General features: G+C 36.9%; 2 protein-coding genes and 1 pseudogene across 2 annotated transcripts; all 3 read left to right on the plus strand.

Annotated features, from left to right (window-relative positions):
• The first annotated feature begins 1,184 nt into the window (after positions 1 to 1,184).
• On the plus strand, positions 1,185 to 5,581 carry LOC121884110 (annotated as a pseudogene).
• Positions 5,582 to 6,965: 1,384 nt separating this feature from the next.
• Positions 6,966 to 13,809, plus strand: LOC121883957. The gene is made up of 5 exons (XM_042392411.1): positions 6,966 to 7,161; positions 9,828 to 9,867; positions 10,464 to 10,997; positions 11,119 to 11,238; positions 12,628 to 13,809. The coding sequence occupies exons 1-5, from the start codon at positions 6,966 to 6,968 to the stop codon at positions 13,535 to 13,537; spliced, it is 1,800 nt and encodes a 599-aa protein (XP_042248345.1). The 3' UTR covers positions 13,538 to 13,809.
• Positions 13,810 to 20,292: 6,483 nt separating this feature from the next.
• Positions 20,293 to 23,509, plus strand: LOC121884111. Its single transcript, XM_042392712.1, has 3 exons — positions 20,293 to 20,875; positions 20,997 to 21,116; positions 22,518 to 23,509. Exons 1-3 carry the CDS (start codon positions 20,337 to 20,339, stop codon positions 23,422 to 23,424), a joined length of 1,566 nt encoding a protein of 521 aa, XP_042248646.1. The 5' UTR covers positions 20,293 to 20,336; the 3' UTR covers positions 23,425 to 23,509.
• The last annotated feature ends 713 nt before the right edge of the window (positions 23,510 to 24,222 follow it).

Here is a 24,222-nt window from a genome sequence, read left to right on the forward strand (position 1 = left end):
GAAAAGAGGGGAAAGGTCTGTTAATCTTTATTTGCAGTGATAATTTAAACTAATCAAGCAAAAAGCAACAAAACGTCACACATGTGGTGTAGCAGCGTCCCAATTTCAGACAGCTACCATGTCAAGCCTGCAACTCGTTTTTAAGCAGGATCAAAAGAGATCTGCTGAGCTGACATGATATAAATGTAAATGCAGTAAATAAGAAAAAATACATAATCATCTCAGTAATAACACAGTAATACGGGATAACAATAGTCTAATCTACTCACAATAAATTATATAAGGGTCATATCCTATCAATAATAGTGGGATAATAAGTAAAATGTCTGCATTTTGAAAACAGTAATGAGGTAAAAATTAAAGGATAAGACTGGTGATTTTCCTTTTTTAAAATTTTTCATTTATTTATTCATTTATTTTTTACAAATGTCTGTATTCCTCTGTGCTGTAGACCTCCTCTGTTGTCCAAAAACATAAAAACATGTAAATGAGTCAAAATGCTGCACTGGCTGACATGTTCTTTCACCAATAAGAGTTTGGGTATGTTAGTTTGGTTAAAAACGGCTCCAAAGACTAATAACAGTGATCATGTTTTCTGTCTAAGCTACTTTTTAACCAATGAAACACTTTAAATCAGAGGTTACATGATCATTTTATTAAACATTAAACCAGAAACAGAAAGTTTACTTGTTCATTATGATTGTACAGAGGAAGACACTGAGACAAAAGGAGAAGATAAACAGACTAAGCATAAACTGGTAGCCACAGAAAAAGAAAGTGTAAGTAAGAAAACAACAAGACAGAATAGCAGCAAAGAATCACAAACTGAGTCAAAGTTTCATGGATGGAAACAGTGAAAACATAACAGTCAGTCAAATAAATCATGTTTTCCTTTCCCTTATGGCCACAGTCATGTAGATTTTATTACAAACATTATTTAGAATTTAGAATTTATCAATTAATTCATGTGTTTACATATTTACAAGTATGAAATATTTAATAGATTTTAGTATTTTTGGATGGAAACAGAAGGAAATAGGGTGGCAGGCATCACTGTAAGACTGTTGGTTTCAATAATAAATCTAAATCTTCATGTCACAGTCCGAATAACGTTTCAGCAGAAAAAGGAAGTGTTTTGGGTTGGGTGGGGCTTGTTGGGACTGCTCAATATCTGTATGGGAATAGTCCCATATTAGTACATAAGGGAAGAAGACACTGAGAGACGACAAATGTCTGCGGAAAGGTACGTTTCGAATCATTGAACTACTGCTGTCTCTGTGTAGTAATTTCAATATGCACTTTATATCCAAATCAACCTGTAATTAATATATTTGACATATTTTATATTGCAAACACCAAAACTGTATATTATATTATACTTGGGGTGTGTGTGTGTTGGTGGGGGTTATAAATGCAACAAAAACAACAAAAAGATATCAACAAAACGTATCCACTACAATAAAGTGAATGCGTTTCAGCTAGAATTGTGAATTTAAACTCAGAACTCAAATGTAATTTTCATATGTGGCCCGAATCCTCTTCCGTATGAGACAAACCAGCCCCTCCTCTCATTTTCAGCAGCAAACTGAGGTGCGTATGCTCACCCCTGCTTCTGGGTTGGGTTGCCAGATTACCATCTCACACAGAAACTGAGGAGCCCCCATTTGTTTTGTATCATCATGAAATCCAACTTAATTAAATTTAAAAAAAAATTATATAGTGACAAATCATAACAAAAGTTATCTCAGGGCACTTTTGACATAGAGCAGTTCTAGACTGTTAAATGGGACATTAACTGGAGAAATTACCAATTGGGAGCAAAGCAGGAGAAAGGGTTAATAATAGGGAGACTCCTGCGAAAAGCGGGAGTGTTGGGAGGTGTGCTAATTTGGATCTGATTACCTTTCAAACCATTTATGTATCAGTGTTCCACTGGATTTAAAATCTGGTGTTTATCTTTTATTATTGAAAAAGGTCTCCTGTCAGGTCTCTCTCCTGCACTGACTTGCATAACTAGTGTGGAGATAAAGTAGGTGTTGCAAGTCCCTGATGAGATTTTCTTTTCATTTGTTTGCACATTTCACTTCCTGGACAACTATCTATTTACGCAGACCTTGTTGTTTTGTCTTACAGAGGAAAACTGCAGAAGGCCTTGTGCCAGTACAAAAAAGAAACCCTCATTGATATTGACACGCTAACAGAATTCAATGAGAGCCTCCCTGAATGGAAAGATGCAAGGAAGAAAGAGTTACAAAAGATCAGGGACATTACAGACAGAGCTGATGAAATTGACCTGAGCATCGGCCATGTTAAACAGTCAGAGAACAAAGGCAAGGCTATTGTGAAATATATGAAGAGCAAGGTGACCCTCGTGACTGCAGACAGCAGGCGTAAAGAGCTGCAGAAGGAGCTTGCTGCTGTGTCGAGGGTCACTCTGAGAGGCCTGGAGAAGCTCAACTGCTTCCTGGATGCAGTGGAGGGGTTGGCGGTCACCTCGCTGCATGTGTTTGAGGAGGAGAACCAGGTGTTACATCTGCCCCAAGACATCAGCTCTGACACTGTTCAGGATGTCATCACTGCTGCTCTGCTGGTCTGCCCGCTCATCCTTGACTTTAAAAGAGATGCGAAGGCCTTCTTCCTTCCCAAACTTCAGAATGTGGAAGTGCTGGCAAATCAGTTGGACAAATACATCCAGACCACCCAGAAGATCTGTGACAAGTTAGAGGAAAGGTAAAACTTTTCAATCATGTACAGCACCTTCTATTTTTTGTTGAAATAATATGCTGATTGTGCAAAAGACATTATTTGAAATCATATCTATAAATTAATGGTATAATTATATAATTCACAGCTCTTTCAGTGAGTTTTGCCTGAGGATGAATATGGAAACTGTGGTAGATCTTGATTTGTCTGAAGATGACATACAAAGGATGCTTCGTCACATGAATCAGCTTAATGAAATCAGGTAAGCATGAAGTGATAATAAGAGGTTTGGTGGTGCTAAAATATTACCTCGTTGCAGTTGTGCAAAGTTGTGTATTTCTGAAATGTAGTCGACACTTTCAATAGTAGAGACAGTTTGAGCTATAATTGGTATTTCAGCTATTTAAAAACATGTTGTATAGAACAGATGTTTACAAAATTATTGGGCATCCAAAAGCACAAATATCCTGTAGAGGTTTGGCTGGAAGTTGTCTTTAGAACGCAATACTGAAAGGTTCAAGTAGTTAATTTACTTTTGATTCCATTTCATCAACAACATCTAATCAGTATTATGTCAGTGTACTATAGTGTTCAATAGACTTTACAGACAACAAAAGTACAAAAAGTAGTTCAGGAGATACACATGGATATACAGCCAAAAGAAGGACAAAAGTATTTTACAAAGAGTAAAATACAGTATGTCTGATATAATAAATGTCCTTTAAACACTAAATTCAGTGACAAATAGGATTACATTCCCAGTGATGAATTGATCTCTTATTATATTATAACTAGCACAGTCTGTATGAATCATGTAAACATGAAACATTGAAAATATATGCAATGATTAAGTGTTATTTGTTTATTGATAAAAGAATGCAGGTGCACTGAAAGGACACTAGGGGGCAATATGACCCTGATTATAAAGAACACATGACAGTTTATGTTGGTGACTGTGGCTCAGCTGGTAGAGCAGGACATCCATTGACTGCAGGAGGGTTTGTAGTTCAATCCCCTGTTTCTTCTTTCCACATGTTGAAGTGTTTAAATGAGAAGGAAATTGTGCTAAATAACTGCGGCCAACTTACCATGTCTGTTTAAATAGCAGATAAAGGGGGAGGAGGGAGACTCTCTTTTGCTTCAATTCTTTACCTTAAATGTCCAGTTTTAAATTGGGTAACATATAAAATGATAATTACCAAAACACAGTTACTTATCTAACAAAAATTACATCTTGATGTGGCTCATTTGGCAAATGCTTTTGTCCAAAGTGACTTCCTGTTCATACAAATTAAGAGTAATTTTAATGGCTCAGTGTGTTACTTGAGGACACTTCGACACATGGAAAGGAGGAGCCAGGGATTGACCCACCAACTCTATGATTAGTAACTAAATTATGGCTGTTATATCCAACTATTAGTATATTGTATATTGAACATGTAAGTTTCTGGAGACAGTTGAGGTGGAAAAGAGACAGGAAGACCTTCTTTGATTAAAAAAGGGATTTCTAAATTAGTCAGTATATTGAGCCCAGATTCTGTGTTTTGTTCTATACAGATTTTATGACTTGTAACTATTTTGTGCTCATCTTTGCTGAGGTTATTTATTGCTGCTTTAACCTCCTGTAGTGTATGTTAAATAAATGTGGAAAATATTTACAAAAACCAAACTGGTTGTCATACTGTATTTTTAAATATCATGTTATACTTAACAGTGTCTCCTCTTTTTTTTATCTTTCTTCATTTCTCAAATTTATCTTTTCTCTTCATCAGGATGGACCAACACTTCCAGATGGTGTTCTTGTTCAAGGAGGAATCATGTCGTCGCTTCATCAAAAAGTTTGATAAACGACATACCAGGATGCTAAAGTCTCTGAAAGTCCTGGAAGAGAGTGCTGTTCAACTAGACAGGATGAATAAGGGGTCAAAGATCTCCAGTGTGGCAGGAAGCTCGGTGGGGGTAATTGCAGGTATTTTTACCATCGTTGGGGCGGCATTAAGTCCTGTAACAGCTGGAGCGTCTTTCGCTCTGGCAATGACTGGGCTAGGCCTGGGAGTTACCAAAGGAGTTAACAAGATTATCACCAAAGTCACAGAGATTGGAGTCAACTGCACATATAAAAAGAAAGCCAATGAAGCCCTCAAGAGCTTCATGAAGGATGTGAAGAGTATCCAGCGGTGTCTGGGGGAGGTGTCCAGTCAAACAGTCACTGACATAGAAGTAAGTAAGGAAGATGTGGCTACGGGAGCAGGCGAGGTGCTTGGGGATGTGGGTGGTGTTGCCATGCAAATATTGAAAGGTAAAAAGAAGATTGCAAATGCTGGCAACGTGGTGGCCCAGGAAAACATAGGGTTAGGTAACGTGTCCACAGTGGCGTCAGATATCTCAGATGGAGGTCAAGAAATGGTCAACGGGTCCCTTGAGGTCCCTAGTTCCATCATGCTCAGTTCTCTTTTCATTGGTATGGACATCTACACCATCTGTAAAGACAGCATCAGTCTGGCTAAAGGCCGCGAAACCGAAGTCTCACAGTTCATCAGAGCCAGAGCTGCACTTTGGAGATCAGAGATGGACTCGTGGAAGAAAATCCGTGACTCTTTGCATCAGGGTCTGCTGACATCAGAGGAAAAATGAGCTATCCTGGAGACGCCATTTTATCCACAGAGGTAGATAGAAACACAATGAAATTCCCATCTGATCAAGTGGGTGAAAAACAAATGAAAAAACAGTTTTGTGCATGTATGAGAATTTAATCCTGCATACAGCAGAAAATCACTGAACATCCTCATTTAAGTTTATCTTTAGAGATTAAGTTGTGATTCTTATGACTGTTAACTAATTACAGTTTTCAATGATTACATAACCAACATGTTTTTTTTTCTTTAGTCTATATATCATACATTTTGCAGATTATTTTAGTATATATATATATATATCACATTTAGTAATAAATACTTTAACTGAGAATAATTGCATATCAATATAAAATGGCTATGTTGGGTTTTAACCTTAGAGTTACCATTTGAAGCCATTTACTGTAGTTCTTTACTTTCTATAAACAAACATTTACTGATAATCTGAAGATAATCAGAATATGTGCAGTAGATTGTATTACTAGGTGTTTACTGCGCTTTAATCATCTGACACTGAAGTCAAATTATATCAGCATCTTGTTTGTTTTTTGCCTTTTGTTTTAAATTTAATGTGTGACAACATTTCATCACTTGGATCCATTATTACAGAGTCTGCAGGACACACTGTAATAACACTTTGAAATGTTTTATTGTTGTAATGCTTTCATTTTATAATATAGTCTTGCTGTTTCATGATCTGTAACACCCATCTCAACATGTATGTAGCTCTTGTATGTATTCCTGTTGAATCCAAATAAATGTAAACTCTGAACACAGACTTTAACAATCAATAAACAGATTTCTTCAAGTATCTTCTCATATTAAATGTGTTGTAGTTTGTTCATGATTCTCTTATATTTTAAAGTGACAAATGGCATAAATAAGGGAAATTATAGTCAATACTTTCTGTAAAGTGTTTAAGAAATTTTAAAAATTTTAATTTAAATCTATGCATGCATAGATGCAATGTATACATTTGGCTGTATGTCCATGTGTATCTCCTGAACATTGTTGTGTGTAAGTACATTGATAGCGACTAGAAACTGGAGTCAAATTCCTTGTATGCATAAACATACTTGGCCTGTAGTGACAACCTACGCAAAATTAAAATCAGCCTCTTGGAGCTTTTTTTGCTTGCAATCTACAGGTAAAAACTTCTTTCACAGCTGTGGTTACAGCTTCAGAGGGAGAGGCTGATGCTGTAACAAAAAGAGGAAGTTTGGCACTAAAAAGACTGTAACTCTGGAAAATATCTACTTTGAAAATATCCATTTGACTCATTTGGATGGCTAAAGCTTCATATTAGCTTCAGATAAACTTTTAAATACATTTGTACACAGAAGGAGGTTTGTGTATTTTCATTTTCATTATAAGTGCATTATGAAGACATCTTTTAATGGCCAGTATGAACAGGATTAATGATTATGGCCAAGAAACCCCTATTTCAATGTTCATTTGGGCACCTGAGTGTTGTTTAAGACAGACTTGTGAACCTGTCCTTTAAAGCTAATTTTATTGCTTTTGTATCCTCATGTGTGTTCCACAAGTCATTCTGACTTTTGAAGTAACATGCCCACTTTTGAAATGTATCATCCTCTTATATATTCTTTTTCTTTTCTCTTCATCAGGATGGACCAACACTTCCGGATGGTGTTCTTGTTGGAGGAGGAATCATGTCGTTACTTCATCAGTGAGTTTGATGAACAACAGCCCAGGATGCTGCAGTTTCTAAATGACCTGGAGGAGAGTGCTGTTCAGCTAGACGGGATGAATAAAGGGGCAAAGATCTCCAGTGTGGCAGGAAGCTCGGTCGGGGAGGTTGGAGGTATTTTTTCCAAGTGAAAGAAACAGTCTTGTGTAATACAGTAGAAGCAGCAATAGTCTCACAAAGTGCTTTTTTTGACAACTCTGATTAAAGTGAATGAACCATGTATGGAAATTCAATCTTGCTAACAGCTGTAAATCATTGATCAGTGTTGAACATCATGTAAGTCTGTTCATGAGAAATTCTTAATTAGCTGCATTTCTAATGACAAACCGATTAATTGAGTCTGTATGTGTTTTCCTTGACTAGATTTCTATACCTTTTGCCAACTTTGAAGCTTGTTTAAACACATAATGCATTATATCTGCCATTCAGTGATACTTTTGATTAAGAATAATGATATGTGAAAAATAAGAAAACTGCTTTTAACACAAGAGTTGCCATTTTCTACCATGTCCAATGCTCCAGTGTATATTTTACCATATAAAGAGAGCACAATACTTAGATTAGATTGTATTAGAATAATGCTAGGTGCCTTTTCTGCTTCATTTATTAGACACCAAGTAGCCAAAATAAATGTGTTTTGATGTTTGTTGTTTTTCTTTGTACAGTGTGGGATATTGTGGTGCGTGCACATCGTGAGGCTCAGCGTCTCATCGTTTTTTTGATATTTACTTAACTTTCTCTGAAGATATAGCATCATTTATGCTGTAGCACTTACTTTCCTGCACTCATCTGTAAATAATACTGTATTTTTGCACTTCTGGTTGGATGCTAACTGCATTTCATTGGCTTTGTACCCGTACTCTGAACAATGACAAAGTTGGATCTAATCTATTGTTTCATAAAACGGAAGCAGTTTTCCAAAGATGTGGTGTCCATGGAGATACCTGCTTTGGTCTTTGCAGTGTCTTATTTTTGTAATGCTTTGATTTTATAATGAAACTATATCACTGGTTTCACTATTTTTACTGTCTTGTTATTCTGACTTGAGAAAAGATCTGTATTCAATAAATGTATGTAAATGTAAGACACAGATTGACTTTCTTTCTTCTCTTTGTCTCAAACCTTTAGTCTTGTTTAGTTTAGTTTAGTTTGGTAAGTTTTATTTGTATTCTAGAAAATTGAGTTTGGACACTAATTTTAAAGAAGAAATTTTAAAATACTCTTCTTTGACTTGACTTCAACTGCTGGACACAAGATGTCTCCTACTTCACTGTAAAGTCCATTCTCAATGTTTGTGCTCTGTAGGCTTCATGTTTCCATATCACACTTGTGTATGTTTCTATATGTATATATCTATTTTTTTCACCTACTGGCTTGTAAATAATAGTCATACATTTATGTTTACATATCTCTGTTCAGCTTGTTGTCCTTGTTTTGGCTGTATATCCATGTGTATCTCCTGAACATTGTTGTACATTGACAGCCACTGGAATCTGGAGTCAAATTTCTTTTATACATAAACATACTGTACTTGGCCTCTTGTGACAACCCACACAAAATTTTGTCCAGTCACTCGGCACGTATACAACTTCCTTCACAGCCGAGGTCTGATGCTGATTTCCTGTAAGTCTGAGATTCAATTTCACATGGTAGTCAAGGTGGCCTAAACCTCCTCAAATAGAGGAAAAGAGGGGAAAAGTCTGTTAATTTTTATTTGCAGTGATAATTTAAACTAATCAAGCAAAAAGCAACAAAACGTCACACATGTGGTGTAGCAGCGTCCCAATTTCAGACAGCTACCATGTCAAGCTTGCAACTCGTTTTTAAGCAGGATCAAAAGAGATCTGCTGAGCTGCCATGACACTACAAATGAAGTAAATAAGAAAAAATACACATCATCTCAGTAATAACAGTAATATGGGGGTAACAATAGGCTAATCTACTCACAATAAACACATTATATAAGGGTCATATCCTACCAATAATAGTGGGATAATAAGGTAAAATCTCTGCATTTTGAAAAGAGTAATGATTGTTATATTAAAGGATAAGGTTGGTGATTTTCTATATTTTTCTTATTGTCAACAACTGCCTGTATTCCTCTGTGCTGTAGACCTCTGCTGTTGTCCAAAAAGGAAGGAAGTAGATGGGTGCGGTGTTGCTTGTTGGAATGGCTTAGTCTTAAAAAGCTGCTCAACAACTGTTTCTAAATAGACACATATTAGTACGTAAGGGAAAAAGACACTCTGAGGCGACAAATGTCTGCAGAAAGGTAAGTTTTAAATCAGAGCTACTGCTGCCTCTGTATAATAATTTCAATATGCACTTTATAGCCAAATCAACATGTAATTAATATATTTGACATATTTCATATTGTAAACACCAAAACTGTAAATTATATTATATTTTGGGTGTGTGTGTGTTGGTTGGGTTATAAACACAACAAAAAGATATCAACAAAACACATATATTACAATAAGGTGAATGTGTTTGTCTTCACAGGCCTTGGGGTTATATTTAAACCATTTACTTTATATAATTTGTGGATTATACATATATGGCATTCATATGTGTGTTGTTTTTAATTGATCTGTCTGAATTAAAAAATCACTTGTGCACTGTATACAGTAAAAAAAACAAAAACAATTCTGTCAAATAGAAACATTTGACAATTTGTTCACTTTTATTGCATATAAATATCAAATGACTTGCACAAAACATGGAATCCCCTGACAAAAGCCTATATCAGCTCAACCTAATTTATACCTGTCGACATCTAGGTTTCAAAAACACAGGAGGTTTTTCTCCCATCCACCATCGGTATGTTTTACATGAGAACAGCTCGCTGGTCAAGCTGATAACACCAAATGCTTTTAAACTTAGCTGCTGGCTGAAACAAAATCAGCCCCTCCTCTTATTTTCAGCAGGAAACTAAGCGGAGCAGACAACTTGAGTGAGTGCAGTGATGAGTGATATATATCAGGCAGGGTCGTTTGCACATACTCACCTCTGCCTCTGGGTTGGGTTGCCAGGTACCATCCCACACAGAAACTGAGGAGCACCCATTTGATTTATGTCACTATGAAATTGGTTGATTAACGGGAGAAATTACCAATCGGGGGCACAGCAGGAGAAAGTGTTAAAGATAGGGAGACTCCCGCAAGACTATTGGCAGATATGCTAATTTGGATCCGATCACCTTTCAAAAGCTATGAAAAGCCACATCAGTGTTCCACTGAATTTAAAAGCTGGTGTTCTTGATCAGTTTAATAAAGTTTATCTTTTATTATTGAAAAAGGAGGTTCTGTCAGGTCTTTCTCCCGAACTGTCTCGCAAATCTAATGTGGACATAAAGTAGGTCTTGCAAGTATCCGATGAGATTTACCTTAAATTTGTTTTCACATTTCACTTCTCAGACAACTACCATTAGTTTACATATACGTTGTTTTGTCTTACAGAAAGAACCTGCAGAGGGCCTTGTGCCAGTACACCAAAGACACCCTCAGTTATATTAACACGCTAAAAGAATTCAGTGAGAGGCTTCCTGAATGGATAAATGCAAGGAAGACAGAGTTGAGGACTTTAACAGACATCAAAGACAGAAAGAAGCATGAAAAACTGGAGCAGGAGCTTGCTGCTGTGCTGAAGGACACTCTGGGAGGTCTGGAGAAGCTCGACTGCTTCCTGGATGCAGTGGAGAGGTTGGCGGTCACCTCACTGCATGTGTTTAATGAGGAGAACTGGGTGTTACATCTACCCCAAGAGATCAGCCCTGAGACTGTTCAGGTTGGTATCATTGCTGCTCTGCTGGTCTGTCCACTCCTCCTCCAGTTTAAAAGAGATGCGAAGGCCTTCTTCCTTCCCAAACTTCAGAATGTGGAAGTGCTGGAATATCAGTTGGACGAATACATCCAGACCACCCAGAAGATCTGTGACAAGTTAGAGGAAAGGTAAAATTTTTCAGTCATGAACAGCACCTTCTATTTTTTGTTGAAATAATACGCTGATTGTGCAAAAGACATTATTTGAAATCATATCTATAAATTAATGGTATAATTATATAATTCACAGCTCTTTCAGTGAGTTTTGCCTGAGGATGAATATGGAAACTGTGGTAGATCTTGATGTGGATTTGTCTGAAGATGACATACAAAGGATGCTTTGTCACATCAATCAGCTTAATGAAATCAGGTAAGCATGAAGTGATAATAAGAGGTTTGGTGGTGCTAAAATATTACCTCATTGCAGTTGTGCAAAGTTGTGTATTTCTGAAATGTAGTCAACATTTTCAATAGTAGAGACAGTTTGAGCTATAATTGGTATTTCAGCTATTTAAAAACATGTTGTATAGAACAGATGTTTACAAAATTATTGGGCATCCAAAAGCACAAATATTCTGTAGAGGTTTGGGTGGAAGTTGTCTTTAGAACGCAATACTGAAAGGTTCAAGTAGTTAATTTACTTTTGCTTCTATTTCGTCGGCAACATCTAATCAGTATTATGTCAGTGTACTGTAGAGTTCAATAGACTTTACAGACAACAACTTCTCTCTGTATCAAAGATTAAAATACATTATGTCTGATATAATAAAAGCCTTTTAAATACTACTTAAATACTCACTTCAGTGACAAATAGGATTACATTTCCAGTGATTAATTGATCTGTAATTGTATTATAACTAGCACAATCTGTATGAATCATGTAAACTTGAAACATTGAAAATATATGCAATGATTACATGTTATTTATTTATTGTTAAAAGAATGCAGGTAAACTAAAAGGACACTAGGGAGCAATATGACCCTGATTATGAAGAACACATGACAGTATATGTGGGTGGCTGTAGCTCAACTAGTAGAGCAGGACATCCATTGACTGCAGGAGGGTTTGTGGTTCAATCCCCATGTTTCTTCTTTCCACATGTTGAAGTATGTAAATGAGAAGGAAATTGTGCTAAATAACTGCAGCAAAACTTACCTTGTCTGTTTAAATAGGAGATATACTCTCTCTTGCTTCAACTCTTTACCTTTAATGTCCAGTATTAAATTGAGTAATATAAAATGCTAATTACCAAAACACAGTTACTTATATAACAAAAAATACAGCTTGATGTGGCTCATTTGACAAATGCTTTTGTCCAAAGTGACTTCCTGTTCATACAATTGAGAGTAATTTTCAAGGTTCAGTGTGTTGCTCGAGGACACTTCGACACATGGAAAGGAGGAGCCAGGGATTGACCCACCAACTCTATGATTAGTAACTAAATTATGGCGAGTATATCCAACTGGTAGAATAAATCAGACATGCAAGTTTCTGGAGACAGTTTTGGTTCAGGTGTTCATTGAGCCCAGATTCTGAGTTTTGTTCTCTGCTGATTTTATGACTTGTAACGATTTTGTGCTCATCTTTGCTGAGGTGATTTATTACTGCTTTAGCCTCCTATAGTGTGTGTTAAATAAATGTGGAAAACATGTGCCAAATCCCAAGTGTTTTTCATATTTTTCAATATCATGTTATACTTAACAATGTCCACTCTTTTTTTCTCTCTTCTTTTCTTCTTTTATCTTTTCTCTTCATCAGGATGGACCAGCACTTCCGGATGGTGTTCTTGTTCAAGGAGGAATCATGTCGTCACTTCATCAGTGAGTTTGATGAACGACAGCCCAGAATGCTGCAGTTTCTAAATGACCTGGAGGAGAGTGCTGTTCAGCTAGACAGGATGAATAAAGGGGCAAAGATCTCCAGTGTGGCAGGAAGCTCGGTGGGGGCGGTTGGAGGTGTCCTTACCATCATTGGTTTGGCATTAATTCCTGTAACAGCTGGAGTGTCTCTTGCTCTGACAATGACTGGGGTGGGGCTGGGAATTACCAGCGGAGTTAACAGCGCTGTCACCACAGCCACAGAGATTGGAGTCAACCGCACATATCAAAATAAAGCCAGTGAAGCCTTCCAGAGCTTCATGGAGGATGTGCAGAGTCTCCAGGATTGTCTGGAGGAGGTCATCAACAGTCAGAAAGATGTAGCTGTGGGAGTAAGCAAGGTGTTTTGTAAAGTTGGTCTTGTTGGAAAAAGCATAGAGTCACTTGTTATGAAGATGTCGAAAAGTAAAAAGCAGATAGCAGGTGCTGGCAAAGTAGTGGCCGTGGAAGGTAAAGTGTTAAGTGACATGTCCAAAGTGGCGTCACATGTCCCAGTTGTTGGTCAGGCAGCAGTCAAAGGGTCCCTTGCTCTCACCAAGTCAGCCAGGGCTGGTCTCATTGCACTCAATGCTCTTTTCATTGGCATGGACATCTTCTTCATCTGTAAAGACAGCATCAGTCTGGCCAAAGGCAGTGAGACTGAAGTCTCACAGCTCATCAGAGCCAGAGCTGCACTTTGGAGCTCAGAGATGGACTCGTGGAAGAAGATCCGTGATTCTTTGCATCAGGGTCTGCTGACATCAGAGGAAAAACGAGCTATCCTGGAGACACCGTTTTATCCAGAGGGGTAGACAGAGTCACGATGAAAATTCCCATCTGATCTAGTTTGTGAAAAACAAATGAAAAACAGTTTTGTGCATGTATGTATAAAGATTTAATCCTGCATACATCAGAAAATCACTGAGCATCCTCATTTAAGTTTATCTTTAGAGATTAAGTTGGGATTCTTATGATTGTTAACCAACTACTGTTTTCAATGATTACATAACCAGCATATCTTTTGTTTCTTGTTTCAATCTATATATCATACCTTTTGCAGATTATTTTAGTACACACACACACACACACACACACACACACACACACACACACACACACACACACACACACACACACACACATATATATATATATATGTAAAATATGAAAACTACTTTTAACACAAGAGTTGTCATTTTCTACCATGTCCAATGCTCCAGTGTACATTTTACCACATAAAGAGAGCACAATACTTAGATTAGATTGTATTAGAATAATGCTAGGTGCCTTTTCTGCTTCATTTATTAGACACCAAGTAGCCAAAATAAATGTGTTTTGATGTTTGTTGTTTTTCTTTGTACAGTGTGGGATATTGTGGTGGTGCACATCGTGAGGCTCGGCATCTCACTGTATTTTTGGGATATTTACTTAACTTTCTCTGAAGATATAGCATCAATTATGCTGTAGCATTTACTTTCCTGCACTCATCTGTAAATGATACTGTATTTTTGCACTTCTGGTTGGATGCTAACTGCATTTCATTGGCTTTGTACCCGTACTCTGAACAATGACAAAGTTGGATCTAATCTATTGTTTCATAAAACGGAAGCAGTTTTCCAAAGATGTGGTGTCCATGGAGATACCTGCTTTTGTCTTTGCAGTGTCTTATTTTTGTAATGCTTTGATTTTACAATGAAACTATATCACTGGTTTCACTACTTTTACTGTCTTGTTATTCTGACTTGAGAAAAGTTCTGTATTCAATAAATGTATGTAAATGTAAGACACAGATTGACTTTCTTTTTTCTCTTAGTCTTAAACTTTTAGTCTTGTTTAGTTTAGTTTGGTAAGTTTTATTACTAAAATACTCTACTCTGACTTGACTTCAACCACTGGACACAAGATGTCTCCTACTTCACTGAAAAGTCCATTCTCAGTGTTTGTGCTCTGGAGGCTTCAAGTTTCCACATCACACCTGTGTAAGTTGCATACTGGACCATGATTGGCTGCCAACTGGTTGTGATGTCACTGCTTGTGCCAAGGTACCAATCCTGTATTTACATTTTTTATTAGTGAATTAAATTTTTAATTTGAAGTTATAAGATTTGTATCATCAATGGAAACAAATCTTTGCAGACTGACCGGAAAGACAGTTCGCTGAAGAGAACAACTTTAAGTTTTCAGAATATGCATAGAGCCATGCAATTTCAGAGAACCTTTTCACTCTATCATGCAGACTTTGCTATCTGTTGAACAAATTGCAACTTGTTTTAGTGACCAGTATTCACATGGGGACTTGACAAATTGACACAGAAAGGCACATAATGAGTTTACACCACAGATCTGTGTCTCAATACTGATGCTCATTTTATGTGACCAGTTGCGGGACCTATGCAGGAGGTGGGAAAACTTTTCTCATTTGTGTTAACAGACACGTCACTCATAATCATTAATCACTGCAGACCCTTCACACCCTGAACATAACCTGTTCCACCTTCTCCTCTCTGGTAAGTGCTACAGACCACGTTACACCAAAACCACCAGACACAGTTTCTTCCCTCTCGCCGTCACACTGATGAACAGTTAAATCAGTCATCCATCACTGTCAAATATATATTTAAGCAGGTTGTATATATTGTTCACAGACGTGTACATGTGCATATACTGTGCATAACAACTTACTATATGTATATGAAGTAACTTATTTTTTCATTCAATATTTATTTCAGCAGTCCTAAACACCTTTACACTACTTGTTGACAATCTACAGAAACTGTTACTGTTACTGTAACTGTATATAGACATGTATGTTGTTGTCCATTTGTTGTTTCTATATGTATATATCTATTTTTTTCACCTACTGGCTTGTAAATAATAGTCATACATTTATGTTTACATATCTCTGTTCAGCTTGTTGTCCTTGTTTTGACTGTATATCCATGTGTATCTCCTGAACTTTGTTGTACATTGAGAGCCACTGGAATCTGGAGTCAAATTTCTTTTATACATAAACATACTGACCTTTTTTGACAACCTACACAAAATTATATCCAGTCACTCGGCACGTATACAACTTCCTTCACAGCCGTGTAACAGCTGCAGAGGTCTGACGCTGATTTCCTGTAAGTCTGAGATACAATTTCACATGGTAGTCAAGGTGGCCTTAACCTCCTCAAATAGAAGAAAAGAGGGGAAAAGTCTGTTAATCTTTATTTGCAGTGATAATTTAAACTAATCAAGCAAAAAGCAACAAAACGTCATACATGTGGTGTAGCAGCGTCCCGATTTCAGACAGCGACCATGTCAAGCTTGCAACTCGTTCTTAAGCAGGATCAAAAGAGATCTGCTGAGCTGACATAATGTAAATGTAAATGTAGTAAATAAGAAAAAATACATAATCATCTCAGTAATAACAGTAATACGGGATAACAATAGTCTAATCTACTCACAATAAACACATTATATAAGGGTCATATCCTATCAATAATAGTGGGATAATAAGGTAAAATCTTTGCAATTTGAAAACAGTAATGAGGTAAAAATTAAAGGATAAGACTGGTGATTTTCCTTTTTTTAAATTATTTATTTATTTATTTATTCATTTTTACAAATGCATTGCAATGTATTCCTCTGTGCTGTAGACCTCTGCTGTTTTTCAAAAACATAAAAACATGTAAAGGAGTCAAACCGCTGCACTGGGTGACATGTTGTTTCACCACGAAGCGTTTGGTCACGTTAAAAACGGCTCCAAAGACTAAAAACAGTGATCATGTTTTCTGTCTAAGCTACTTTTTAACCAATGAAACACTTTTACTCAGAGGTTACGTGATCATTTTATTAAACATTAAACCAGGAACAGAAAGTTTACTTGTTCATTATGGTTGTACAGAGGAAGACACTGAGACAAAAGGAGAAGATAAACAGACTAAGCATAAACTGGTAGCCACAGAAAAAGAAAGTGTAAGTAAGAAAACAACAAGACAGAACAGCAGCAAAGAATCACAAACTGAGTCAAAGTTTCATGGATGGAAACAGTGAAAACATAACAGTCAGTCAAATAAATGATGTTTTCCTTTCCCTTATGGCCACAGTCATGTAGATTTTATTACAAACATTATTTAGAATTTACAATTTATCAATTAATTCATGTGTTTACATATTTACAAGTATGAAATATTCAATACATTTTAGTATTTTTGGATGGAAACAGAAGGAAATAGGGTGGCAGGCATCACTGTAAGACTGTTAGTTTCAATAATAAATCTAAATCTTCATGTCACAGTCCGAATAACTTTTCAGCAGAAAAAGGAAGCGTTTTGGGTTGGGTGGGGCTTGTTGGGATTGCTCAATAATTGTATTGGAATAGTCCCATATTAGTACATAAGGGAAGAAGACTGTCTGAGGTGACAAATGTCTGCGGAAAGGTAAGTTTAGAATCACTGAACTACTGCTGTCTCTGTGTAGTAATTTCAAAATGCACTTTATATCCATTTGATATATTTTATATTGCAAACACCAAAACTTTATATTATATTACACTTGGGGTGTGTGTGTGTTGGTGGGGGTTATAAATGCAACATAAACAACAAAAAGATATCAACAAAACAGATCCACTACAATAAAGTGAATGCGTTTCAGCTCGAATTCCGAATTTAAACTCAGAACTCAAATATAATTTTCATATGTGGCCCGAATCCTCTTCCGTATGAGACAAACCAGCCCCTCCTCTCATTTTCAGCAGCAAACTGAGGTGCGCATGCTCACCTCTGCTTCTGGGTTGGGTTGCCAGGTCACCATCTCACACAGAAACTGAGGAGCCCCCATTTGTTTTGTATCATCATGAGACTTTCTTTCTTCTCTTTGTCTCAAACCTTTAGTCTTGTTTAGTTTGGTTTAGTTTGGTAAGTTTTATTTGTATTCTAGAAAATTGAGTTTGGACACTAATTTTAAAGAAGAAATTTTAAAATGCTCTTCTTTGACTTGACTTCAACTGCTGGACACAAGATGTCTCCTACTTCACTGTAAAGTCCATTCTCAGTGTTTGTGCACTGGAGGCTTCAAGTTTCCATATCACACTTGTGTATGTTTTTAATATGTATATATCTATTTTTTTCACCTACTGGCTTGTAAATAATAGTCATACATTTATGTTAACATATCTCTGTTCAGCTTGTTGTCCTTGTTTTGGCTGTATATCCATGTGTATCTCCTGAACATTGTTGTACATTGAGAGCCACTGGAGTCTGGAGTCAAATTTCTTTTATACATAAACATACTGTACTTGGCCTTTTGTGACAACCTACACAAAATTATGTCCAGTCACTCGGCACGTATACAACTTCCTTCACAGCGTGTAACAGCTGCAGAGGTCTGATGCTGATTTCCTGTAAGTCTGAGATACAATTTCACATGGTAGTCAAGGTGGCCTAAACCTCCTCAAATAGAAGAAAAGAGGGGAAAAGTCTGTTAATCTTTATTTGCAGTGACAATTTAAACTAATCAAGCAAAAAGCAACAAAACGTCATACATGTGGTGTAGCAGGGTCCCAATTTCAGACAGCTACCATGTCAAGCCTGCAACTCGTTTTTAAGCAGGATCAAAAGAGATCTGCTGAGCTGACATGATGTAAATGTAAATGTAGTAAATAAGAAAAAACACATACTCATCTCAGTAATAACACAGTAATACGGGATAACAATAGTCTAATCTACTCACAATAAACACATTATATAAGGGTCATATCCTATCAATAATAGTGGGATAATAAGTAAAATGTCTGCATTTTGAAAACAGTAATGAGGTAAAAATTAAAGGATAAGGCTGGTGATTTTCCTTTTTTTTTTTTAATTTTTCATTTATTTATTTATATTTATTTTTTTACAAATGCCTGTATTCCTCTGTGCTGTAGACCTCCTCTGTTGTCCAAAAACATAAAAAAGTCAGTGAGTCAAACTGCTGCACTGGCTGACATGTTGTTTCACCAATAAGAGTTTGGGTATGTTAGTTTGGTTAAAAACGGCTCCAGACTAATGACAGTGATCATGTTTTCTGTCTAAGCTACTTTTTAACCAATGAAACACTTTTACTCAGAGGTTACATGATCATTTTATTAATCATTGAACCAGGAACAGAAAGTTTACTTGTTCATTATGGTTGTACAGAGGAAGACACTGAGACAAAAGGAGAAGATAAACAGACTAAGCATAAACTGGTAGCCACAGAAAAAGAAAGTGTAAGTAAGAAAACAACAAGACAGAACAGCAGCAAAGAATCACAAACTGAGTCAAAGTTTCATGGATGGAAACAGTGAAAACAGAACAGTCAGTCAAATAAATAATGTTTTCCTTTCCCTTATGGCCACAGTCATGTAGATTTTATTATAAACATTATTTAGAATTTAGAATTTATCAATTAATTCATGTGTTTACATATTTACAAGTATGAAATATTTAATACATTTTAGTATTTTTGGATGGAAACAGAAGGAAATAGGGTGGCAGGCATCACTGTAAGACTGTTGGTTTCAATAATAAATCTAAATGTCACAGTCAAATTTTCACAGAGGAAGGAAGTATATGGGTGGGGTGTTGCTTGTTGGAACGGCTTTGTCTTCAAAAGCTGCCCAACAACTGTTTCTCAATAGACACATAGACTATCTGAGGTGACAAATGTCTGCGGAAAGGTAAGTTTCGAATCATTGAACTACTGCTGCCTCTATGTAGTAATTTCAATATGCACTTTATATCCAAATCAACATGTAATCAATATATTTCATATTGTAAACACCAAAACTGTATATTATATTATACTTGGGGTGCGTGTGTGTTGGTGGGGGTTATAAATGCAACAAAAATAACAAAAAGATATCAACAAAACGTATCCACTACAATAAAGTGAATGCGTTTCAGCTAAAATTCTGAATTTAAACTCAGAACTCAAATATAATTTTCACATGTGGCCCGAATCCTCTTCCGCATGAGACAAACCAGCCCCTCCTTCTCATTTTCAGCAGCAAACTGAGGTGCGCATGCTGACCTCTGCTTCTGGGTTGGGTTGCCAGGTCACCATCTCACACAGAAACTGAGGAGCCCCCATTTGTTTTGTATCATCATGAGATCCAATTTAATTCAATACAATTTTTTTTATACAGCACCAAATTATCTCAGGGCACTTTTCACAAAGAGCAGGTCTAGACCGTTAAACGGGACATTAATCGGAGAAATTACTAATTGGGAGAAAGGGTTAATAATACGGAGACTCCTGCGAAAAGTGGGAGTGTTGGGAGGTGTGCTAATTTGGATCTGATCACCTTTCAAACGCCTTATGTATCAGTGTTCCACTGGATTTAAAATCTGGTGTTTTGATCAGTTTAATAAAGTTTATCTTTTATTATTGAAAAAGGAGGTTCTGTCGGGTCTCTCTCCTGTGCTGACTTGCAAAATTAGTGTGGAGATAAAGTAGGTGTTGCAAGATTTTCTTTTCATTTGTTTGAACATTTCACTTCCTGGACAACTATCATCGATTTACACACATGTTGTTGTTTTGTCTTACAGAGGAAAACTGCAGAAGGCCTTGTGCCAGTACACCAAAGACACCTTCAGTTGTGTTAACATGCTAAAAGAATTCAGTGAGAGCCTCCCTGAATGGAAAGATGCAAGGGAGAAAGAGTTACAAAGGATCAGGGACATTAAAGACAGAGCTGATGAAATTGACCTGAGCATCGGCCATGTTAAACAGTCAGAGAACAAAGGCAAGGCTTTTGTGAAATATATGAAGAGCAAGGTGACCTTCGTGACTGCATACAGCAGGCGTAAAGAGTTGGAGAAGGAGCTTGCTGCTGTGTTGAAGGTCACTCTGAGAGGCCTGGAGAAGCTCAACTGCTTCCTGGATGCAGTGGAGAGGTTGGCGGTCACCTCGCTGCATGTGTTTGAGGAGGAGAACTGGGTGTTACATCTGCCCCAAGACATCAGCTCTGACACTGTTCGGGATGTCATCACTGCTGCTTGGCTGGTCTGCCCGCTCATCCTTGCCTTTAAAAGAGATGCGAAGGCCTTCTTCCTTCCCAAACTTCAGAATGTGGAAGAGCTGGCAAATCAGTTGGACAAATACATCCAGACCACCCAGAAGATCTGCGACAAGTTAGAGGAAAGGTAAAATTTTTCAATCATGAACAGCACCTTCTATTTTTTGTTGAAATAATATGCTGATTGTGCAAAAGACATTATTTGAAATCATATCTATAAATTAATGGTATAATTATATAATTCACAGCTCTTTCAGTGCGTTTTGCCTGAGGATGAATATGGAAACTGTGGTAGATCTTGATGTGGATTTGTCTGAAGATGACATACAAAGGATGCTTTGTCACATCAATCAGCTTAATGAAATCAGGTAAGCATGAAGTGATAATAAGAGGTTTGGTGGTGCTAAAATATTACCTCATTGCAGTTGTGCAAAGTTGTGTATTTCTGAAATGTAGTCGACACTTTCAATAGTAGAGACAGTTTGAGCTTTATTTGGTATTTCAGCTATTTAAAAACATGTTGTATAGAACAGATGTTTAAAAATTTATTGGGCATCCAAAAGCACAAATATCCTGTAGAGGTTTGGCTGGAAGTTGTCTTTAGAACGCAATACTGAAAGGTTCAAGTAGTTAATTTACTTTTGCTTCTATTTCGTCGACAATATCTAATCAGTATTATGTCAGTGTACTGTAGTGTTCAATAGACTTTACAGACAACAACAACAATTAAAATACAGTATGTCTGATATAATAAACACTAAATTCAGTGGCAAATAGGATTACATTACCAATGATGAATTAATCTCTTGTTGTATTATAACTAGCACAGTCTGTATGAATCATTTAAACTTGAAACATTGAAAATATATGCAATGATTACGTGTTATTTTTTTATTGTTAAAAGAATGCAGGTAAGCTAAAAGGACACTAGGGGGCAATATGACCCTGATTATAAAGAACACATGACAATTTATGTTGATGACTGTGGCTCAACTAGTAGAGTTGACATCTATTGATTGCAGGAGGGTTTGTAGTTCAATCCCCTGTTTCTTCTTTCCACATGTTGAAGTGTGTATATAAGAGGGAAACTGTGCTAAATAACTATGGCCAATTTACCATGTCTGCTCAAATCGCAGATAAAGGGGGGGGACTCTCTCTTGCTTCAATTCTTTACCTTTAATGTCCAGTTTTAAATTGGGTACTGTAAAATGATAATTACCAAAGCACAGTTATTTATGTAACAAAAATTACAACTTGATGTGGCTCATTTGGGAAATACTTTTGTCCAAAGTGACTTCTTGTTCATACAAATTGAGAGTAATTTTAAAGCCTCAGTGTGTTGCTCGAGGACACTCGAGCCAGGGATTGACCCACCAACTCTATGATTAGTAACTAAATTATGGCTGTTATATCCAACTGGTAGAATATATCAGACATATAAGTTTCTGACGACAGTTTTGGTTGAGGTGGAAAAGAGACAGGAAGGCCTTCTTTGATTAAAAAAGGGATTTCTAAGTTAGTCAGGTCATTGAGCCCAGATTCCGTGTTTTGTTCTCTGCTGATTTTATGACTTGCAGCTATTTTGTGCTCATCTTTGCTGAGGTGATTTATTGCTGCTTTAGTTTCCTATAGTGTGTGTTAAATGTGGAAAACATGTACTAAATCCAAACTGGTTTTCATACTGTATTTTTAAATATCATGTTATACTTAACAATGTCTCCTCTTTTTTTTATCTTTCATTTCTTAATTTTATATTTTCTCTTCATCAGGATGGACCAACACTTCCGGATGGTGTTCTTGTTCAAGGAGGAATCATGTCGTGGCTTCATCATGTCGCGGTTTCTAAATGACCTGGAGGAGAGTGCTGTTCAGCTAGACAGGATGAATAAGGGGGCAAAGATCTCCAGTGTTGCAGGAAGCTCGGTTGGCGCGATTGGTGGTGTCCTTTCCATCATTGGTTTGGCTTTAATTCCTGTAACTGCTGAAGTGTCTCTTGCTCTGACAATGACTGGGGTGGGGCTGGGAATTACCAGCGGAGTTAACAGCATTGTCACCACAGCCACAGAGATTGGAGTCAAGCGCACATATAAAAAAAAAGCCAGTGAAGCCTTCAAGAGCATCATGAAGGATGTGAAGAGTCTCCAGAATTGTCTGGATGAGGTCACCAACAGGAAAGCAAGTCAGATAGATGTGGCTGTGGGAGTAAGCAAGGGTCTTACTAAAGATGGTGTTTTTAGAAAAAGCATAGAGTCATTTGTTGATTTTGCCCCTGCTGGTAAGATGTTGAAAAGTGAGGACCTGATTGCAAGTGCTGGTAAGGTGGTGGCCCACAAACGTAAAGTGTTACATGACATGTCCAGAGTGGCATCAGATGTCCCAGATGCCGGTCAGGCAGCAGTCACAGGGCCCCTTGCTCTCACCAAGTCAGCCAGGGCTGGTCTCATCGGGCTCAATGCTCTTTTCATTGGCAAGGACATCTTCACCATCTATAAAGACAGCATCAGTCTGGCCAAAGGCAGTGAGACTGAAGTCTCACAGCTCATCAGAGCCAGAGCTGCACTTTGGAGCTCAGAGATGGACTCATGGAAGAAGATCCGTGATTCTTTGCATCAGGGTCTGCTGACATCAGAGGAAAAACGAGCTATCCTGGAGACACAGTTTTATCCACAGAGGTAGATAAGAGAAACAATGAAATTCCCATCTGATCAAGTGGGTGAAAAACAAATGAAAAACAGTTTTGTGCATGTATGAGAATTTAATCCTGCATACATCAGAAAATCACTGAGCATCCTCATTTAAGTTTATCTTTAGAGAATAAGCTTCTTATGACTGTTAACCAACTACTGTTGTCAATGATTACATAACCAGCATATCTTTTGTTTCTTGTTTCAATCTATATATCATACCTTTTGCAGATTATTTTAATACACACACACACACACACACACACACACACACACACACACACACACACATATATATATATATATATATATATATATATATATACACACACATCACATTTAGTAATAAATACTTTAACTGAGAATAATTGCATGTCAATATAAAATGACTATGTTGGGTGTTAACTTCAGAGTTGCCATTTGAAGCCATTTACTGTAGTTCTTTACTTTCTGTAAACAAATATTTACTGATAATCTCAAGATAATCAGAATATGTGCAGTAGATTTTATTACTAGGTGTTTATTGCGCTTTAATCATCTGACATTGAAGTCAAATTATATCAGCATCTTATTTGTTTTTTGCCTTTTGTTTTAAGTTTAATGTGTGACAGTGTTCATCAATTGAATCCATTATTACAGAGTCTGCAGGACACATTGTAATAACACTGTTTTACCTTTTTGAAATGTTTTATTGTTGTAATGCTTTCATTTTATAATATAGTCTTGCTGTTTCATGATCTGTAACACCCATCTCAACATGTATGTAGCTCTTGTATGTATTCCTGTTGAA

Source organism: Thunnus maccoyii, chromosome 18, assembly GCF_910596095.1.
Source record: "Thunnus maccoyii chromosome 18, fThuMac1.1, whole genome shotgun sequence".
Lineage (NCBI taxonomy): Eukaryota > Metazoa > Chordata > Actinopteri > Scombriformes > Scombridae > Thunnus > Thunnus maccoyii.

Bases quoted from the DNA above. Each gene is read 5' to 3' on its own strand.
- LOC121883957 (XM_042392411.1), top strand. From the start codon at position 6,966: ATGGACCAACACTTCCGGATGGTGTTCTTGTTGGAGGAGGAATCATGT. The intron at 10,998-11,118 runs GTAAAATTTTTC...TATAATTCACAG, and splicing joins TGTGACAAGTTAGAGGAAAG to CTCTTTCAGTGAGTTTTGCC. The intron at 11,239-12,627 runs GTAAGCATGAAG...TCTCTTCATCAG, and splicing joins AATCAGCTTAATGAAATCAG to GATGGACCAGCACTTCCGGA.
- LOC121884111 (XM_042392712.1), top strand. From the start codon at position 20,337: ATGCTAAAAGAATTCAGTGAGAGCCTCCCTGAATGGAAAGATGCAAGG. The intron at 20,876-20,996 runs GTAAAATTTTTC...TATAATTCACAG, and splicing joins TGCGACAAGTTAGAGGAAAG to CTCTTTCAGTGCGTTTTGCC. The intron at 21,117-22,517 runs GTAAGCATGAAG...TCTCTTCATCAG, and splicing joins AATCAGCTTAATGAAATCAG to GATGGACCAACACTTCCGGA.